This window comes from Diabrotica virgifera, chromosome 9 (genome assembly GCF_917563875.1).
Source record: "Diabrotica virgifera virgifera chromosome 9, PGI_DIABVI_V3a".
Taxonomy (NCBI): Eukaryota; Metazoa; Arthropoda; class Insecta; order Coleoptera; family Chrysomelidae; genus Diabrotica; species Diabrotica virgifera.
The window spans coordinates 221,550,033-221,571,856 of NC_065451.1; the positions used below are offsets into that span (position 1 = coordinate 221,550,033).

Sequence of the window (21,824 nt, forward strand, 5' to 3'; positions counted from 1 at the left end):
GCTTACGTTTAATGATAGAAACTTTTCATAAAAACAGAAATAAAGCTCTTTTTAAACACTTTAAAAAAGTTATGATGGATTTTCCCCAAAAAGTGCTTAATTTTTTGGATATTTCACTTCGAAGTATTCTATTTAAAATTTGGTGAATATGAATCTATTTTTTATTGGCTATAACTCTGGTTTTACGAGGTCCAGAGACCTAACGCGTACACCATTTTTTTTTACTTTTTTACAGGCCATATTTTTGATAAGAACGTTTTTTTCGACAAAATACTTTGAGTTATTTGCGAAAAACCGTCTAAAAATGTAGTTATTTTGTTGAAACATATTCACTCGCAAATAACTCGAAAAGTGTTGACTTGGCGAAAAAACTCTATAGAACAAAAGTTACTTAAAATTAGTCAATTTATCCATTTCCGGACTTATTTTGGACTTACATTTTTTCACCCCCAGGGCAAAAGCACACATCGGCACAATATCACTTTTTTTCTTTGACATGTAAGCTAGGCGTATGCCAAATTTCATGTCAATCCAAGCGGTTCTTTAAAATTTAGAGCAAAAACCGTGAAAGAATGGACTATTTTCATTTATTTTAAAAATTCGTTATTGTTGTTTCATAGGAAAGTAGTTGTAGTGTTTATTTATAGTTAGTTCATTATACAGGGTGTCCCGAAAAGATTGGTCATAAATTATACCATACATTCTGGAGTCAAAAATAGTTCGACTGAACATAACTTACCTTTATACAAATGTGCTCATAAAAAAAGTTACAGCCCTTTGAAGTTACAAAATGAAAATCGATTTTTTTCAATATATCGAAAACTATTAAAGATTTTTTATTGAAAATGGATATATATGATGCTTATGGCAGGATCATTTTAAAACAAAATTATAGTGAGATTTGTCCACTCCATAATAATTTTATGGGGGTTTTGATCCCTTAAACCCCCCCAGACTTTTGTGTACGTTCCAATTAATTTAATGTTGCGGTACCATTAGTTAAACACAACGTTTTTAAAACTTTTTTGCCTCTTAGTATTTTTCCGATAAGCGAGGTTTTATCGAGATGCGGCTTCTTTTTTAATATATTTACATAAAAATTTTATGGGAGTTTTGTTCCTTTAAACCCCCCAAATGTTTGTGTACGTTCCAATTAAACTATTATTGTGATACCATCAGTTAAACACAGTGTTTTTAAAACTTTTTTGCCTCTTGATCTTTTTTTGATAAGTCACCTTTTATCAAGATGTGGCTTCTTTTTCAAAATATAGCTAAAAATGTAAATTATAAATACATTTCCAGATTATTAACAGGTCTCTATAATCTTACTTAACCATATACAAATATGTGGTGGATTCGATAAATATTCAAAATATCTCGATAAGCACTGGCTTATCAAAAAAGTCCTAAGAGGCAAAAATGTTTTAAAAACAGTGTGTTTAACTAATGGTGCCACACTAATAATTAAATTGGAACGTACACAAAAGTTTGGGGGGTTTAAAGGAACAAAACCCCCATAAATTTTTTATGGGGTACACAAATTTCACTTTAATTTTTATTTAAGATGCTGCTGCCATAAGAATACCACGTGTCCATTTTCAATGAAAAATCTCTAAGAGTTTTCGATAAAGGGAGAAAAATTGATTTTCATTTTGTAACTTCAAAGGGCTGTAACTTTTTTTTGTGTGCACTATTGTATATAGGTAAGTGAGGTTCAATCAACCTATTTTTGACCCCAGAATCTGTGGTATAATTTATGACCAATCTTTTCGGGACACCCTGTATATTTGTGTAATAGAACTAAGTTGTTGGCCTATTTGAAAAAATAGATTTGGAGGCCCCATCTCATCTGGAGTCGTCCTCTTGCTCTCTTTCCTGTCCATGATCTCCATTGTTGTTGACACTCTTATTGTATCCAATTTTTTTAATTCACCCTGTAAAAGTAATTTTCAAGAACACGTATACCACCTGTATCACTTTTTTTGGGAATTACATCGAACAATAAAATTAGTAACAATTAAACAATGAAGACTATTATTATAACAATAAAAATTACATCAACCATTTATTAATTTACGTCTTAATTATAGCATCTTCTACCTTGATAACAATGCAACTTCTACCGAATTGTTGTTAACGAAATAGTATGTGCTCGTAAATCAAGTAAAATTGCAAATATTTGGATAGAAATGTAAATTATGTAGTGGTATCATTTAAAGATGTTGTGGTAAATACTAGGTTTACTTGTTTATAGTGTTTAATAGTGTGATTGCTCAGAGACAGAAGAACATGTGTAAGTTACTTATTTGTGTATATGTTATAGTCAAAGCCCGAATTTCAGCCACTCCTAGGTTTGACTAGGCAATCCTCAGGTCTGACTGACCGTTAAGCTATTAACAAATTTTCAGCTTGCTATTGATAAACTTTTTTTTGGTACGCGGTATCCAGGCCTAAGTTTTTCTAAAAACTTAGCAAAGTAAAAACAACTAGAGAATTGACAACGGTCAACTTCTTTGACACATGACCAGAGGCGAACGTTAAAATCTTTATTAATTAAATGCAAAACTATAATTTTAGTACATAATATGTATTTAATTTATTCATGAACATCAACTTAAACTTATCGTATTTGCGTTATCTTTTTGTTGCAGCTGCAGCTACGATCCGCATCAAAACAAATGACTACCGCACGAACAACAAGACGCTCAGATGCAGATCCCGCAGGGAATCGACAGTTCATCGCAGGACTTCACTTGCAGGGGAAGTACAGGTAATATTATTGAATATATTTCTATCTGTATATGAGCCTATCAGAATCAAAACCTGCTAAATCCTAAATTTTTCGTTTTTCCATTTTTTGCACAGTTTTAAAGTTCAAGTATGTATCTATTAATCTACAGGCATAAAGTTTCGGCTCAAAACCTTCAAGACTTTCTTCAAAGTATGTACCACTAAAATGTTAACATAAACTTACGTGCTTAGAAATCGGCCCACTTAAAAATTTGGTAATTTTTGATGTCTCATATTTTCTAAACCTGTTGGCCGATTTAAGTGATTTTTTGAACATGTTATAGCCTGATTCTTTAACAATACCACAGTAATAATATTGTTGCTAAACAGGTAAATGTTCATTGTATACCGGGTGTACCAATCAAACTGTGTTTTTTTCTCAAAGTTCGCATCACTCTGTGGAATATTCTAGCATTTATAAAATACTGAAATTAAAATCCAACTATAGCTTCAGGTTTTCTTAACATTCACTTTTTTTTTATTCATTCGTTTATGTTGGATAATAAAAAAGTTAGGTACTTTAACAACTAGACATGTTCTTCATCAATACACGGTGTTTCTAAAAAACTTAAACTTTAAGGGGTAATTCTGTATGAAAAAATAATGAAAGTTGGCTTTATAAATGTATGTCCGCAAATGTTTCGTTTCCGAGATAGGGGATGTTGAATTTTTTCTAACAAACAGACGATTTATTTACTGCTTTAAAACCAGTTGAGATATTCAAATGAAATTTGGTAGGTTTTAAGAGATAGTTATTGCGGATTTTTTGGCATAAAATTAAGAATTTAATATTCACCATTGGCGTACATACGGGAAACGAAGCATTTGCGGACAAACTCGACAAACGTCTATCAAGGCAACCGTCATTATTTTTTCACGCAGAATTACCCCTTTAAGTTTGTCGCACTTGCACTTGTTTGTCGAAACACCGTGCATTGATGAAGAACATGTCTAGTTGTTAAAGTACCTAACTTTTTTATTATCCAACATAAACGAATGAATCAAAAAACAGAATGTTAAAAAAACCTGAGACTATAGTTGGGTTTTAATTTCAGTATTTTATATATGCTAGAATATTCCACAGGGTGACGCGAACTTTGAGAAAAAAACACAGTTTGATTGGTACACCCGGTTTACAATGAAAGTTTACCTGTTTAGCAACAATGTTATTACTGTGGTATTGTTAAAGAATCAGGCTATAACATGTTCAAAAAATCACTTAAATCGGCCAACAGGTTGAGAAAATATGAGACATCAAAAATGACCAAATGTTTAAGTGGGCCGATTTCTATGCACGTAAGTTTAGAATCAAACCCTGTTATGTCTTATGTCCATAGTTTTATGAACAATAAAATACTTCTTTTCCTTGTATGTTTTGTATGATTTCCTATCAAAATGGTTTAATACCTACTTTTAGTGCATTAATTGCGTCTAAAAGCGGTTGAAAATGAGCAATATTATGTGGGCTTAGAATCTTAATTTGCTAAATCCAAACTAAAAGTACAAATTTCTGAAGATGTAAGGGGCATGCAGAAAAATAACTCTATACCAAATTAGTGTGCCATTTTTTGACATTTATTGATGTCACTTTGATTAAGAAATGCCGGATACTTTTTGGGAAATTTACATTTTTAATGTTTTTTTAGTCTCCTGAAAAATTTCAAAAAATGGATCTAGCAGGTTTTGATTCTATAGGCCTCATACCTTTTCCTTGATTTCCTTTCCTACTGACCTGTACCGTACTGTACTCACAATGTACTGTTTGAACAATGTTCAAACCATATATTGCTTTAAAGAAAAGAAAATTTCTGCTTGCCTATTTATTATTTTCAAGAAATTTAGAACTTCTTTTTTTGTTACTTGTTTCTATTTGCTACTGTCATTATTTCGCAGGTATCTATGCTGCCAGATTTATCAGAAATGAGATCGAATGAACAGACTGCTTGGGAGGAAATTATGCGGATAAAATCTTTGCCTATTCCCATGTCGGAGAAGAAAGAAATGAAGTTCAAAATTTTGGTAAGTTAAAACCTATACATAAGTTTTCTGGATTTTTGATAGCTCGCCCTACTTTTTTCGTCACATTTAGTAATAAATATGTACTTTTTATTATTTACACACTCCTGGCGAAAAAAATCGGGACACCTTAAAAATGGGTCATTTTTGATGTCTCGAATCTTCTAAACGTGTTGTCCGATTTTAGTGATTTTTTAATATGTTATAGCCTTATTCTGTAAGGATGTAGTAATAGTGTTGCTGAACAGGTAAATGTCATTGTATACTGGGTGTAACAATACTACTGTGTTTTTTCTTGAAAGTTCGTGACACCCTGTGGAATATTCTAGCATTTAAAAAATATTGAAATTAAAACTCAATTGTAGCCTTAGCCTTTCTTAACATTCTGCTTTTTGACTCATTCACTTATGTTGGATAATGAAAAAGTTAGGTACTTTGACAACTAGCCATGTTTTTCATCAATACAGGTTGTTTCTAAATAAGTGCGACAAACTTTAAGGGGTAATTGTGTATGAAAAAATAATGACCGTTTGATTTATAAACATATTATCTGCAAATGCTTCGTTTCCGAGATGCGGGATGTTGAATTTTTTCTTACAAACTGACGATTTATTTATTGCTCTAAAACCGGTTGAGATATGCAAATGAAATTTGGTAGGTTTTAAGAGGTAGTTATTTTACATTTTTTGACATACAACTAAAAATGTTATATTGTTATGTTATGTTATATATGTGCATACATAGTCTGGGCTGATTATCGGAGAATAGGCCATTTTTGGGAAAAGTTATTTACCAGCAATTTTATTGCTGGAATCGAAGCTTATGATTATATATATTATTAATATAGGTATGCAAAGTCCGCAGATAGTGTGCTACTTTTTTTATAAACAAAATGGCGCCCGAAAATCGTGTTTTTTTCAATTTTTGCTCTATAACTCCAAAGATTTTAACTCAAATAAAAATTCACCGCAATTAAATTCTGCATAGACTTGTTTTTTCCGATTTACTTCGACGAAAACTTTCCCCGGAAAAAGCGGGTTTTTCCAACAAAATCTTTAATTTTCAACTAAACTTTTAGATAAGTAATTGTTAATCAATAATTAAATAACTTGGTAATGTAAAAGCCCTTTTTGTATAGATTATAATTCCAGAAGCCGATGGAAATTGAATTAACAGTTTAGCAACAATTGAATTGTTACTTAAAAATTTACGGTCACTATAATAACGACAATAATTATGATGCATAAGAATAACTATGATTTTTTCATAAAAAAACACTATACCTATCTAATGTACTTTACCGAATTGAAATTGGACTATTTAAGCGGCCTCACGAATATTTTAAAATTATAAAGAATTTTTTGGCTTATAAACAAATAGAGTATCTCGGGAAATATTAAACTAAATTAAATTGTAAAAACGGTATTCGAAAAACAGCGGCAGGATGCTTCTTTTAAAAGAAAAAACGTTTAATTATGATGAGTAGTTCCTGAGATACAACCGGTCAAAGTTGACCGGAATTTACGGCAAAGATATACAAAATAGGATCATAATTTTCAAACCATCACCTTTTTATTTTTGTCCTCTTTCTCCACACCAATTTTTATATCCTTAAAATACTCATAACATATATTATTATAATAAAAACTATCGATAATACGTGTGAAAATTGCCAAAAATAGCAAAATTCCAATCAAAAATTAGGTTGGAGAAAATTTAACCCTTAAAGTTCAAAATCGGTATACGTTAAAAAAATGCATTTTCTCGGCTTCCCATGGAGCAATTTCCTTCATTATTTTTTTGTTCCCAAGTAACTCGAGTAGAGCCATCGAAATAACGCATTATTAAATGTCAAACTTGCTTTTGTTTTGTTAGAATAAATTAATTTATTTATTATAACACAAAATTTTAATTTGTTTAAATAAAAATTGTTTGAATAATTATACAGCTTTCAAATGAGAATATTTATGTTTTTAACTTTAAAAGGTACACTTGTAGTAAGTGTATCTAAAAAAAGCCTACAACTGGAAAAAATATGTAGTTTTCTGTTCTTATAAATAAATTAAACTATTATAACAAAACAAAAGCAAATTTGACATTTAATAATGCGTTAGTTCGATGGCTCTACTCGAGTTATTAGGGAACAAAAAAAATGAAGGAAATTGCTCCATGGGAAGCCGAGAAAATGCATTTTTTTAACGTATACCGATTTTGAACTGTGAGGGTTACATTTTCTCCAACCTAATTTTTGATTGGAATTTTGCTATTTTTGGCAATTTTCACACGTATTATCGATAGTTTTTATTATAATAATATATGTTATGAGTATTTTAAAGATATGAAAATTGGTGTGGAGAAAGAGGACAAAAATAAAAAGGTGATGGTTTGAAAATTATGATCCTATTTTTTATATCTTTGCCGTAAATTCCGGTCAACTTTCACCGGTTGTATCTCAGGAACCACTCGTCGTAATTAAACGTTTTTTTCTTTTAAAAGAAGCGTCCTGCCGCTGTTTTTCGAAAACCGTTTTCACAATTTAATTTAGTTTAATATTTCCCGAGATATTCTATTTGTTTATAAGCCAAAAAATTGTTTATAATTTTAAAATGTTCCTGAGGCCGCTTAAATAGTCCAATTTTAATTCTGTAAAGTACATTAGATAGGTATAGTGTCTTTTTATGAAAAAATCATAGTTATTCTTATGCATCATAATTATTGTCGTTATAGCGACCGTAAATTTTTAATTAACAATTCAATTGTTGCTAAACTGTTCATTAATTTTCCATCGGTTTCTGGAATTATAATATATACGAAAAGGGCTTTTACATTACCAAGTTATTTAATTATTGATTAACAATTACTTATCTAAAATTTTAGTTGAAAATTAAAGATTTTGTTGGAAAACCCCGCTTTTTTCGGTTAAAGTTTTCGTCGAAGTGAATCGGGAAAAACACGTCTCTATGCAGAATTTAATTACGGTGCATTTTTATTTGGTTGTTTTTGGTGTAAAGTTAAAATCTTTGGAGTTATAGAGCAAAAATTGAAAAAAACACGATTTTCGGGCGCCATTTTGTTTATAAAAAAAGTAGCACACTATCTCCGGACTTTGCATACCTATATTATTAATACATACAATAATAAGATTCGATTCCAGCAATAAAATTGCTGGTAAATAACTTTTCCTTGTATTTTGCTAATTAGCCCAGAATAACAGGTAATATGACCCGTATGCACGCCAATGGTGAATATAAAATATATAATTGTATGTCAAAAAATGCGCAATAACTGCCTCTTAAAACTCACCAAATTTTATTTGCATATCTCAACCGGTTTTGTTTTAAAACAATAAATAAATCGTCAGTTTCTAAGAAAAAATTCAACATCCCATATCAAAAATAATATTTCATGTTATTTATGTTTTTGAACCTAGAAAATCGTTATTTTTCGATTTTTTCAGTTTTAAATTGTTTATAACTCGGAAACGATTAACTTTATTGAAAATTTACAAAGGACCTTTTTTGTTCCCAATGATCCAAAGAACCTAAAATAATGTCTACCCGAGCCGAAAAAATTGATTTGTAGATATAATTTATTTAATTTTTTTTAATAAATGTAGCAATAACTCCGAAATTATGGCATTTAGATATAGGAAATATAACATGAAAAATATCAGTATTTCTTAAGGATTTCAAAACCCAAAAAATATATAGGGTGTTCCATTTGAAATAAGAAAGTTCATTAGATTTCCAGAAAAACGAAAGATTTGACAACAATGTAATTACCGCTATAATATCGGCCACATTAGAAGACCCTTACCCACCAAAATCTATACAATCGTTCTAGCGGTTTCCGAGAAATTACCGTGTTGCCAGACTTTTTCGCAACGCTGTATATTATATAGCAACTGATGGCAACAGAAATTAACATTGAAGTGTTTCAAGATTTCGTTTAAGTCGTCTGTTTCTGAAATACTGAATTTATTCCATTCTTTTGCATCATACTGTATGAACGTTCTTTATATGCTTGATATACTCCAAATCAAATTAACTTGTTTTTCGTTATCGTAATTAATTGGCATTTTTTATTATAAAATGTTTTCTGCTTGATGTAATTTGAATTTGAAGATTTTTTTATAGTATTCAAATCAAACATTTGAATAAAATGTTAAATCATTATATGTGTGTGTAAACAAAATTCCCAAACATCTTTGTTACAGTATTTGTGATCATCAAACAAGATTTTCATGGAAGTTATGAAGTGTAATTATTATTAAGACTAGTTGGTTTTTACTGACCATGACCGTGTAACTGTACATTATAATTAAATAGCCAAACATCAAAGAGATGTGTGATTCATGTGGTTTCTAGGCGTAGGATTATCAGTCGATGTTTTTGTGGGTTACTAACATTGATCAATATCGTCTTTTAAAATATAATGAGTACTTCAGATATTTTTTGCTAGAGTTTTATCTATTAGCCCTCCAGAGGCCATTTCTTGGGTAAACAGATTATAGTAAACATACTTTAAAATTTTTTAGAGAGTATCTTAAAAAAATTTAAATTAGTGATATTAAGAGGATACATCAACGCCCCATCAAAACGGAAAACGCATTCCAAGATTGCAACTCTAATTTTGAATATTTTGTTGAGCTATTTGGTACACATATTCGTAATATAGTAAAAGAATGACACTACAGAGCTCAATTTGAGAAATATGTTAGTATGTGGAAATTACTCTATAATAGCGATATTAAAGTTAGAAGAAAAATGCATAAATATAATATAAGGTTTTCTAAATAGGCACCATCGTTTAAGGCTTGCTTGCAGATTATTCTCTCTTGCATGGAGAATAAAGCACTTTACACTTCTTCATTTTTCAGATTGTTACATGCTTAATCTTTTTAGATCTTTCACAGCTGATAACCATATCCTTCTGGGTTTAATTACTCTTTAACTACTAATCTTTCTGTCTATCTTAAAAAATTAGTTATTTGTGCTGTTGTATAGTTCCATTATTTCTTTACTTAATCATCCTCTGCACATATCATTTATTTATTTTTTCGTTCAAATAGTCTCTGTACTATTTTCCTTTGTTAAATTTCTAGTTTCTGTGCTTTGGATTTTCTAATTTTACGTCCAAATTTAATTCTTAACGTCTATAATATCATTCCTGGGAAAGTAAATGCGAAGATCTCAAGAAATATATAGGGCCCACAAAATCAACAGACATGGAAAACGGTAGAAAAACCTAAGAACAAACAGAAAAGAAGCTAGAGTAGAGAACATTATTCACAACTTTTGACTGAAACGAGACCGCAATTCAGGAACATCATTACAACAACAACAACATATGAAGTGGAATATGATGACGACGATGAAATGACGTACAGGGACTCCAAAAAATTGAAAAGCATGCAGACCACAAGGTATACTGAACGAATTACTAAACCACAGTACACAAGGATTACGGGAACTACTAGCGTATGTTTTCACGTTATTCTATAAAGGACATGACTTACCATCGGAGTGGACAAAAGCACTAACAAAATCTACTAAAAAGGAGATAGAAAAAATTATTTAAACTACATAGGGCTAAGTGTGGTAAATTCACTCTTAAGACGCTATGGAAAAACTATAGAAAATACAATTTGAAAAAGAGATGGCAGATATAGAAGAACAAAATGGCTTTCGTGTAGGCAGATCCTGTGTAGACAGCATATCGCCGCCGCCTACGAAAATTATAACTCCGAAAAATGCCTCCTTTAAGGTGATACAGTAGCGATCAACAGGTAGCCAAAACGCGTTCCAAGATTGCGGCTATAATTTTGAATATTTTTTCGAGATATTTGGCACACGTATGCGTAATATAATAAAGAATGGCGATATAGAGCCCAATTTGAGAAATATATTAATATGTGGAAATTACTCTGTAATTAAATACAATATTAAAAAAACGAGCCTGTACCGCCATTAAGAAGAACAAAAAATACACTTTCTTCAAATAAACTTTTTTATCCGATGCCTAGATTTTGTGTCATTTTGGAACTACTAATGAATTAAAAAAAATTTAGTAGTTCCAAAATGACACAAAATCTAGGCATCGAATAAAAAAAGTTTATTTGAAGAAAGTGTATTTTTTTGTTCTTCTTAATGGCGGTACAGGCTCGTTTTTTTAATATTGTATTTAATTACAGAGTAATTTCCACATATTAATATATGTTTCAAATTGGGCTCTGTACCGCCATTCTTTATTATATTACGAATACGTGTACCAAATATCTCGAAAAAATATTCAAAATTACAGCCGCAATCTTGGAACGCGTTTTGGCTACCTGTTGATCGCTACTGTTTCCTCTTAAGAGTATAACTTTCAATGAACGCCACGAAAAATATTATTTTCGATTATATGATTGTGAAAATTATAATCCCTAATAAAGTGAGGCGTATAAATGCAAAACTCGCCTTATGGAATTTATACTCTTCTGAGATAATCAATGTCAAAGTTTCTCACGCATATCTTTTAACGTTGTAAAAAGAGAGTTTTGCATATTTCTCTGCACAAAATAGCCGGTAAGGAGACAGTTTTGCAAGTATTTGGTAAGTTTTTCTAAATGTATGTTGGTGAATGAATTTTAAACTACAGTCAACTCATATTTGGTATTTTTGGCAAAAAGCAAGTTTTGCATTTATACGCCTCAAGTGTTAGCGAAAAAATTTATTTTTTCAGGAGTATCGTCAAAAAATATCATTTCTGTTTGTGGGTCCACTAAAATTATAATTAGTAAAAAGTTCTCAGAAATAATTGTTTTCGTCGGCAGAAACAGAAACAGAAAGGGAAATAATTGTTTTCGTCGGCATCTATTATGAACTAAATCTTTTCATTATAAATATTTTGGGAGTTATAATCTTCGTGGACACGCATATAAAAAATTGTAATCGCCAATACTTATAATAATAACAAGAGTTATTATTTTCACTGGAAATGTATTAGGAATCACATTAATCATAGGTACCAGCGATATTTTCTCTAAAACAGTTTATTGAAAAAAGATTAGCCCACGATCTTTCAATTCATATAGTCTTTATATATCTGACAAAGGCATACGATAGTGTACCACTTTCATTGCTCAGGATACCAATGAAAAAACAAGGAATAAACAAATAAATATAAAAGTAGTACAACAGCTTTACAAAAATATGACGGTAAACATTAAAACTGGAAACAAACTACAGATATTTCTATTCGTAAGTCTAAAGCAAGGCTGTTGCTTAGCGCATACATACTTCAAAATACATATATCTGAATGAAGCCTTCTCGGTGTCACATCGGTGTGGAGAAGAAAATGCTGCAATATGGGCATCCTAATCGAAGACGGGAGATTGTACACCATACACTTCGCTGACGACCAAGCCATTCTGGCTGAAGACAAAAATAATGTAGACTATATGCTTAGAAAACTGGAAGAGGAGTACATACACCAAGTGGGGCCTTGCGGTTGCAAAGGAAAAACCAGTAAGCCTACAAATTTAAATGGCAACCATAAAATCAACTGAAACCTTCAAATACTTGGAAGTCCAAGAGATCCTGAAAGTATTTTCCTACGCGCTTCTTAGATCTACTGAACTAATCCTTGTTCCTATGTAAAATATTTTCTTCGCATTTTTTTGAGTTCATTTCCACGATATATGTGTAATATAAAGGGTGTCCAGAAACTCTATCGACAAACGAGGACAGGAGATTCCTCAGATAATTTTAAGACAATTTAACCCAATTCATCTAGTCCGAAAATGCTTCCTAAGGAGCGTATTTGAAAGTATTTGAAAATGGCGTCTGGTAATTAGTTTTTCTTGAATATCTCCAGAACGCTTCTATTTAGAAAAACGAAAATTGATACACATATTTATCTTCCAGAGATAAATCGATTCCACCCATTGCAAATTTTTACTACCGGTCATAGGCGTCCGTTTTGGGTAGGGCAACGGTTATATTATCGCATAACTTTTTTGTTTTTAATTTTTAGGCATTTTTGAGTCTGTAAAATGTAAGGTACTATAACGTTGATTGATACATACGGATTAATAAATACCAGTATATTTATCAGTCAACGATTATAGTACTAAAAGGAACTCTTACTTTAAGTCGATAGGATACACCGTTTTCTAGAAAAATCGATTTGAAAATTTTTTGTTTTTGACTATTAAAAAACAATTTAAAAAAACTACATATTTAGAAAAACGAAAACTGGTACGTTTATTTATATTCCAGAGATGAATCGATTTCATTAATTGCGAATTTCTAGTACCGGTAGGTCAACGGTTATTTTATCGCATAACTTTTTTGCCTTTAATTTTTAAGAATTTTTGACACTAGATTATTAAATTATGAGGTATTCTAGTACTATCAGTTACTCTTGCTTTAAGTTGGTAAAATAGACCGTTTTTTTTTTAATTTTTTTTTTCAATTTCTTTTCAAATTCAGGATGGAATAATTTTCAAATCAATTTTTCTAGAAAACGGTGTGTCTTACCGACTGAAAGCAAGAGTACCTTTTAGTTCTAGAATACCTAACAATTTAAAAATCCAGTATCAAAAATGCTTAAAAGTTAAAGACAAAAAAGTTATGCGATACAATAACCGTTGTCCCGCCCAAAACGGACGCCTATGACTGGTACCTACTAGAAATTCACAATGGATGGAATCGATTTATCTCTGGAAGATAAATACGTGTACCAATTTTCGTTTTTCTAACTAGAAGCGTTCTGGAGGTATTTAAGAAAAACTAATTACAAGACGCCATCTTCAAAGAGATCTAGCTCCCTTAGGAAGCATTTTCGGACTAGGTGAATTGGGTTAAATTGTCTTAAAATTATCTGAAGAATTTCCTGACTTCGTTTGTCGGTAGAGTTTCTGGACACCCTGTATAATTGTTTCTATCTGATATTTCGTATAATTGGTTTTTAATCACTCAATTTTAATTTAATTACAATCGATTCTGTGTAGATTCGTGTTTTTGCTTATTATCATTGTTTGGAAATATTACATGTCGTTGATTATATTCTAAGCGTAGGTATAATGCACTTATATCTTTTTTATATCAATCTAATTTAAAAAAAACATTCATTGTCACGCAAAAAGTAATTACTATGGAAAGGAAGTTGTAATCTACAGGATGCGATATGCGATTCCAAAAATACCAAACTAGTAATTCGTACAATTTTAGTAGTTATCATTATTATTATACCGTTATTATACAGAGTGGTTCATAAAAAATGAAGATTATTTTCTCTATATTTTCATACATACACACATAATCGATTGCCTCTTTTACCCATAGGCATAGGCGTAACCAGGGGTGGTTTTGGGGGTTATAGCCCCCCCCTTTTGGATGTACTTTGAGCTCTATACGCTTAACACCATTATTATTCCATACCCCCCAAAGACCTTCAAGTAAATGTAACCCCCCCCCCCCTTAGGATCATCCTGGATACACCACTGCCCATAGGTGTCGAGGTTTCTTCCTTTATATGCTACTCTCTGCAAATTTACGCCACTTCTTCCTATCTGCTGCTATAACTTTTGCTTCTTGCCACGATGTTCCTCTTTTCTTAAGTATTTCGTTAACACTAGTGTTCCAGCTTTTCCTTGGTCTGCCACTCGTGCTTTTACCCATTGCTTTGGCCTCCCATGCCATTTTCACTTTTCTGTCACCACTGATTCTTATCATGTGTCCAGCCTTCTGGACACATGACAGCTAGCGCATCTCTAGAGGTGTGCACGCTAGCTCTGCTGAGAGAAGTCTGTAAGAGAGAAACAGCTGTCTAGAGATTGTGCATCCCTCTGAATCGAAAGCAAGCAAAAACCGTCTTTTTCTTTTCTATCTTTATATTTCTGTCCTTTTCCTAGACGAATGAAAACGGAATGTGACTGCATACAGGGTGTCCCAGACTAATTTAGCCACGCTATATCTCTTAAACGAATAGAGATTTTCGAATGGGACAAAAAGTGGTCTATTCTACTTGTAATACACTTTAATATGGCGTAGAAAAAAATCATCCCTTAGTTACAACCCCTAACTTTAATTTTTTAATAGCACCCTGTATATTTTTTTATAGTTTTGGATGTGGTCTTCTATCGTCTATTCAAAACATTTTTTTAAAATAAAATTGGTTCGTAAATAACCAAGAAAATATCAGTTTAGTTTTGTTAATTATGTGTCACAGACTAATTTATCCAGGCTGTATTTCTTAAACGAAAAGAGATTTTTGAATGGGACAAAAACTTATTTATTACATTTGTAATACACTTTAATATGGCGTAGAAAAAAAATAATTCCCTAAATATTCATCCCTTAGTTACAACCCCTAACTTTATTTTTTTAATAGCACCCTGTAAGTTAGGGATGAATATTTAGGGAATGATTTTTTTCTACGCCATATGAAAGTGTATTACAAATGGAATAGATCAGTTTTTGTCCCATTCGAAAATCTTTATTCGTTTAAGAAATATAGCCTGGATAAATTAGTCTGGGAGACACAATTAACAAAAATAAACTGATAGTTTCTTGGTTATTTACGAACCGATTTTATTTTCAAAAAATGTGTTGAATAGACGATAAAAGACCACATTCAAAACTATAAAAAAATATACAGGGTGCTATTAAAAAAATTAAAGTCAGGGGTTGTAACTAAGGGATGAATATTTAGGGGATGATTTTTTTGTACGCCATATTAAAGTGCATTACAAGTAGAATATATCACTTTTTGTCCCATTCGAAAATATCTATTCGTTTAAGAGATATAGCGTGGCTAAATTATTCTGGGACACCCTGTATAGTAGTCTTTTCGTTCTCTATATTCGTCGTCTGTTGTCTTATAAATTGTAAAAGTCACAGATTAAGGATGTGCCAGAAAGAATTTCCAACGAGAAAAGTTTTCAGATTTAAATATTTACCATTTTAATTTTTATTATAATGGTGAATTCTGTATTAGTGCAGTCACTGAAGGTGGATATGAGCTACTACCTCCGATTTCGTTTAACCTTCATCGATTTGCATGAAAATTGGTGAGTGGTTAGAACAAAGGTGACATGGTGTCAACTTGAGCTTTTACCCTGGGGTGGATGCTACCTCTTCTCGAGGGTGAAAATTATTTTATCAAAAATAACCCCATAATTCGATAGAGGGACTAACTCTAAGCAAAATTTGTTATATAAAATTATTTAAATAAATCATAACTTTTTGAGTTATTAAAGATTAAATATTTTAATTTTTCGTGAGAAAAATGTATGTTTTTAACCGATTTTTTATAAAAAATTCAAAACCTATAAGTTTTTACAAAAAGTTATTATTACCAAAATAGAAGCTAATAAAAAATGAAATAAATTCCTTACTCGAAAAACCTTTTAGTGTTAACGAAAAGTGAGTTATAGGTAATTGAACGTATATTTCTTTCGGCGACTACCCGAATCTAAGTATTCAAGCTTAACCGCTTAACGTGCTTACCCGAGTTAACTCGGTTTTAAACTACGTTTCTATTTTCGCTTAACCGAGTTGCCTCGTGTTTAAAATATTTGTACGATATATAAGGCGCCTACGCGTTTTAATTCCTCTAGCGCTAAATAACGGTCCCCCCTAACTTTTCGGATGCTTAAACTATATTATATGGTTATCCAAAGTATACGAAATGTAATCTGCAACATCTTCACGTCTGGCCCCCCTAAAAATTTAAATTTTTATATGGGCGCCCGTGCCCACTTGTTTTTTCGTTTCTAATTGTAAACTTTGTACGATCCACTGCCGACTGGGGTGGGATCACAATGAGTAGAATTCTATTTTGCTGACGTCACGTTCTGCCCTGACTGTGACGTACCCCTGTGTGTAACCCCTTGTTTTAGAGTGTATCACACTGTCAGCAATATTTAACATTATTATACTTGAATAATTGCGATTTTATTCTCTTACTTGTAGTATTTTGTATGTAAAAAGTTACGACCGAGTTAACTCGGGTGAGCGCATGAGGGTATTTGTTATTTTATATTTTTCTAATAAAATATGTGTTTTTTTTTACTTTAGATTATATCTAGTGACAATAGTCTTGTTCGTAGTTTATTTTACTGTAATAAAATAAATAGGTAATTTTTTGACGTATTTTTGCAAATAAATGTGTGCGTTAAGCGGTTAAATAACGGGAAATGATGCATTTTATAACATAAACTTATTAAACTAAAAAGGGAAGTTCCCTAGGTTGGCTGTATTCGCAGTGTGCAAGTACTTGGAAGGCATACGAGAAACGATCGTGCGCGAATAGCGGAGAAATATTGCAACTTTCTTAAATAATTCATATTATCAATTGAAATTGTCAAATTGACGTACATTTCATACCTACTGTAGTTGAAGAAGAAAAATTATATATTGCTCCACAATATAGGGCTTTTCATTCACAGTCATTTGTTTCGAGCTTCTGTCATGTGTCACATAATATTAATATATCTACGACATACGGTATTGGTATAACCAATGATACAAACCAAAGACGTATGACGTAGATATATTAATATTATGTGACACATGACAGAAGCTCGAAATAAATGACAATCGATGAAAAGCCCTATTAAAGAAGCATTTTGATTTGGCATATGTTTCTCAATACAAACTCAAACACAATTAATAGGGCTTTTCATTCACAGTCATTTGTTTCGAGCTTCTGTCATGTGTCACATAATATTAATATATCTACGTCATACGTTATTGATATATACCAATGATACAAACCAAATACGTATGGCGTAGATATATTAATATTATGTGACACATGACAGAAGCTCGAAACAAATGACAGTCGATGAAAAGCCCTATTGATATGATATGCAATTATTATATAAAGGTAAATTTAATTAATTGTATTTTGCTTGCAGTACTGCATTTTAATAACTAATTTTATTTACTACATACAATTGTTTACGTTTTAATAATATAACCTAAATCTTCTTTTTTCTTCGTATTATTTTTTTGGACTATGGCCTTGACAATTATCCAGTAACTAGGACAAATATAATTGGCCAATATAATTAAAAGTGCGAATAAAGTTGCAGAGCGTAGAAACCAGGTGTCGCTTTACCGAACTTGCACGGTCCCAATACAATATAGTTAAAAAACTCTGACATGGAGTAAAAACCACTTCTATGTAATTGGTATATTTATTAAAAATTTAAAAATCCCAATGGATTAAATAAAATGTGTCCAATTCAGAACGTTTTCGGACCTATCAGTCCATCTTCAGTGAATCTAAAATAGAATAAGTAATCCCACTATTAAAATTGAAAGATGGTTGAAATTTTGAAAGTTAAAAAATGTGGTTATGATTACTTACTCGAATACTTGCTAAATAGCCCCAGAACCAAACAATGGTTAAATTTATAATTCAATCTACATTATGTCATAGTAATATTGAACAGGCTAAACGCCGATGTTAAAAGATATAACCTCCGGGAACATGGTGAAACCCTACCAAGAAACTTAAACAAGCATCTTAGGCCAACGTTGAGTACCAAGTGTTGCCTGCTAGGGTTTAAGTTTCCTGGTAGGGTTTCACCATGTTCCCGGAGGTTATATCTTTTAACATCGGCGTTTAGCCTGTTCAATATTACTATGACATAATGTAGATTGAATTATAAATTCAACCATTGTTTGGTTCTAGGGCTATTTAGCAAGTATTCAAGTAAGTAATCATAACCACATTTTTTAACATTCAAAATTTCAAATATCTTTCAATTTTAATAGTGGGATTGCTTATTCTATTTTATATTCACTGATGATGGACTGATAGGTCCGAAAACGTTCTGAATTGGACACATTTTATTCAATCAATTGGGATTTTTAAATTTTTAATAAATATACCAATTACATAGAAGTGGTTTTTACTTCATGTTAGAGTTTTTTAGACTTACTAAACATTTTCCAAAGTATTTAAAAATATCTATCAGATGAGCCCACGAACAAGTTGATATAGACAAGGCGGAAACGGCGGGTTCGTTGGGAAAAATATTCCCATGAGATATTTTTGCATAATCACATTCGTGAGACATCCCAGAATAAGGTTCAAGAAGTCGCCCACGAGAAAAGTGGGCCAATTTTTTTTTATTTTTTTTTAATCTAATTACAAAAATCAATATTTTTGGCCCGGACTAATTTGTTTTAGGTTTTTTGGACCATTCTGGACAAAAAAGGTCTCTTATAATTTTTCTCTAAAGTTGATCTTTTTCGAGTTATAAGCAATTTAAAATTTGAAAAAGGCGAAAATGGCCATTTTTAAGACTTAATAACTCAGTTAAAAATTATTATTATGAAAGTCAGAAAGTGACTAAATCAAAGTTTAAAGTCGCCGCTACATGATCCTGAAGAAATCTGTGTCATTAATGTACTACTAAGCTGTTATTTTTAATTAATAACATTAGCGGTTAGATCGTATTGACTCGGCTGTAAATGTGAGTGCGAGTAAGATGCACAATTGTTCTGCTGGAATAGCTTCTCTCTCGCACTCAGCATTTACAGCAGCCGCACACGTGCATGGCGCATATTATTATTACATACTTAAAAATAACAGCTTAGTAATAAAATAATGACAAAAATTTCTTCAGGATCTTGTAGGGCGGGCTTTAAACTTTAATTTAGTCATATATTGACTTTCATAATAATAACTTTTAACCGAGTTATTAAGCCTTGAAAATCGCCATTTTTCGTTTTTTTCAATTTTAAATTGCTTATAAGTCGAAAACGATCAACTTTAAAGAAAAATTATAAGAGACCTTTTTTGTCCAGAATGGTCCAAAAAATTGAAGAAAAAATTGTTTAGGACAAAAATATTGATTCTTGCAATTTGATTAAAAAAAAATTGTTAAAAAAAATTGGCCCACTTTTCACGTGGGCGACTTCTTGAACCTTATTCTGGGATGTCTCACGAATATAATTATGCAAAAAAATTTCATGGGAATATTTTTCCCTTCGAACCCGCCGTTTTCGCCTTGTCTAATAGCATTAAAATGTATGCTCCAAAAATGTTTCAAAAGGTATCTTTTAAAAAATTTTCCAAAAAATGTTATTGTTTTTTTTTAAATAGCTCGGTTAGTTTTGAGATATCAGATGCATATTAGAATATAGTTTTTAATTCCAAACAACTCTTCATAATAGCAATTTCCAATATTACGAAAAATAAAGCTACTTTACTCTTGAGTGAAATTCAAACTTTTTGACATACCTCGTATAATATTCAAAAAATTTGATATTTGATGGTTAAATCTTAGGTTTTGGACCATGCAGAGCTTTTTATAAAGAATAACTTTTTTTCGTAAAATTAATAATAAAAAAGTTTTCCATATGGATACAACTTACAGGGACATACTGTATATCATTTTTTTCGTATATTGAGTATTTTTGGAGTTATTATTGAAAGAAAATAAAAATTACAATAACTAGAAAAATTCTGATTTTTTAAAATTATATCTTTTTTTTTTCAGGAATATGCATTCTAAACCAGTCAAAAGTGTTGAAATCATTATTTATGCTAATATAAAGAAACTCTTGTAAGGATTTCTATAAATTTTAATTTTTGTGGAAATGGTGTATGTTTAATTTTTCACTTTTTCCAAAAAAATTCGAAAGGGTTCTCTTATTTTCATCATAACTTGCTTAATTTTGACGCTATTAACTTCTTCTGGAGCTCGTTTGATAGGTGTTTTGAAGTACTTTGACAAGTGCTTAGTAGGTATATTTTATAAAATGCATCGTTTTCCCGTTATTTAAGCTTGAATACTTAGAATTGCTTACTCGTCGAAAAATTACCCATAACTCACTTTGAATTAACATTAGTGTAGTTCTTTAAATGAGAAATGTATTCAATTTTTTATTATCTTTAATTTTGGTAATACATAATAACTTTTTTTGCAAAAGTTTATAGTTTTTGAATTATACGTGTAAAACAGCTTTAAAACATGCATTTTTTACGAAAAAATAAAATCTTTGATCTTTAATAATTCAAAAAGTATTGATTTATATTAATAACTTTATAAAAAATTTTGCGCACAATTTGTCCCTCTATCAACTTGTGGTATTATTTTTAACGAAATAATTTTCACCCCCGAGAAGGGGTGGCATCCACCCCCAGGGTAAAAGCGCAAGCTGGCACCTTTGTTCCTTGAGGTATCCTCTAACTACTCACCAATTTTCATGAAAATCAATGGAGGTTCAACGAAATCGGAGGTGAAAACCTTCAGTGACCGCACTATATCTGAGACTTTTCAGTTTGAATTAGAAGGGTATTACATTAATTACTTTACCACCATTTTTAAAAGGCCATTAAGATAATGAAGGCACTCCATTATCACGTACTTTGTTTCAAGGCAAATTCTATTAGCCTTCTGTCATTATGTTACGGTACTTTCCCCTGATTCTCAGAAAGGCACAATAGGCTTGATAAATATCACCCCAAAAGTGATTACTCGTTCTGAGATATTATTTATTTTGTCATTGCCGTAAGCGTAAGCTAATACATAAAAGCTTTTAAACGACTTATTTTAAGAACAAAGTCATATTAGTGTAACAATAAAGCAATAATTTTCCCCGAATCGATAAAGTAATCCCAGCAATAATTACTATAAAGAACAATTAATTTCATTAAATACATTAATCTGTCTTATCTAGATAATGTAAAGGTTGCCAAACATTAATAACAACCATACAAAAAGTATTTCAACAAGCCGTAGTATACATACAGTCTGTCAGTCTGTATTCTGTATCTACTCCATTAATAGGAGTACTGTGTGTTTACTTTTCTTTTATCATCTGTCGATTATATCGAATTATATCAAACGAATAAACAAAACATGACGCAGCAGAATCTCTTGACAATCAACATATTGAGAGATACAAGATTTAATTGTAATATTCCGATTGTTATACGATAATCGCACATTTCAACAACAGCTTTGATTTTCTTCCTTCTATTATAATAAGCATATGTATGATAA

At 31.1% G+C, this 21,824-nt stretch overlaps 2 protein-coding genes across 4 annotated transcripts in view; both read left to right on the forward strand.

The window, feature by feature from the left end:
- The window catches only part of LOC126892004 (uncharacterized), a 502,972-nt gene that overhangs the window by 398,319 nt on the left and 82,829 nt on the right, over positions 1-21,824 (forward strand). The window lies entirely within an intron of this gene.
- The window catches only part of LOC114330172 (transmembrane channel-like protein 7), a 54,228-nt gene that overhangs the window by 19,365 nt on the left and 13,039 nt on the right, over positions 1-21,824 (forward strand). For 2 of the 3 annotated variants that reach the window (XM_050661401.1, XM_028279492.2), the window contains exons 2-3: positions 2,652-2,770; positions 4,684-4,809. In XM_050661401.1, coding sequence (XP_050517358.1) covers positions 2,652-2,770; positions 4,684-4,809 — 245 coding nt within the window. Of the gene's footprint in view, positions 1-2,134; positions 2,294-2,651; positions 2,771-4,683; positions 4,810-21,824 lie in introns of those variants that run through there. The other variant, XM_028279494.2, reaches the window with a different exon arrangement.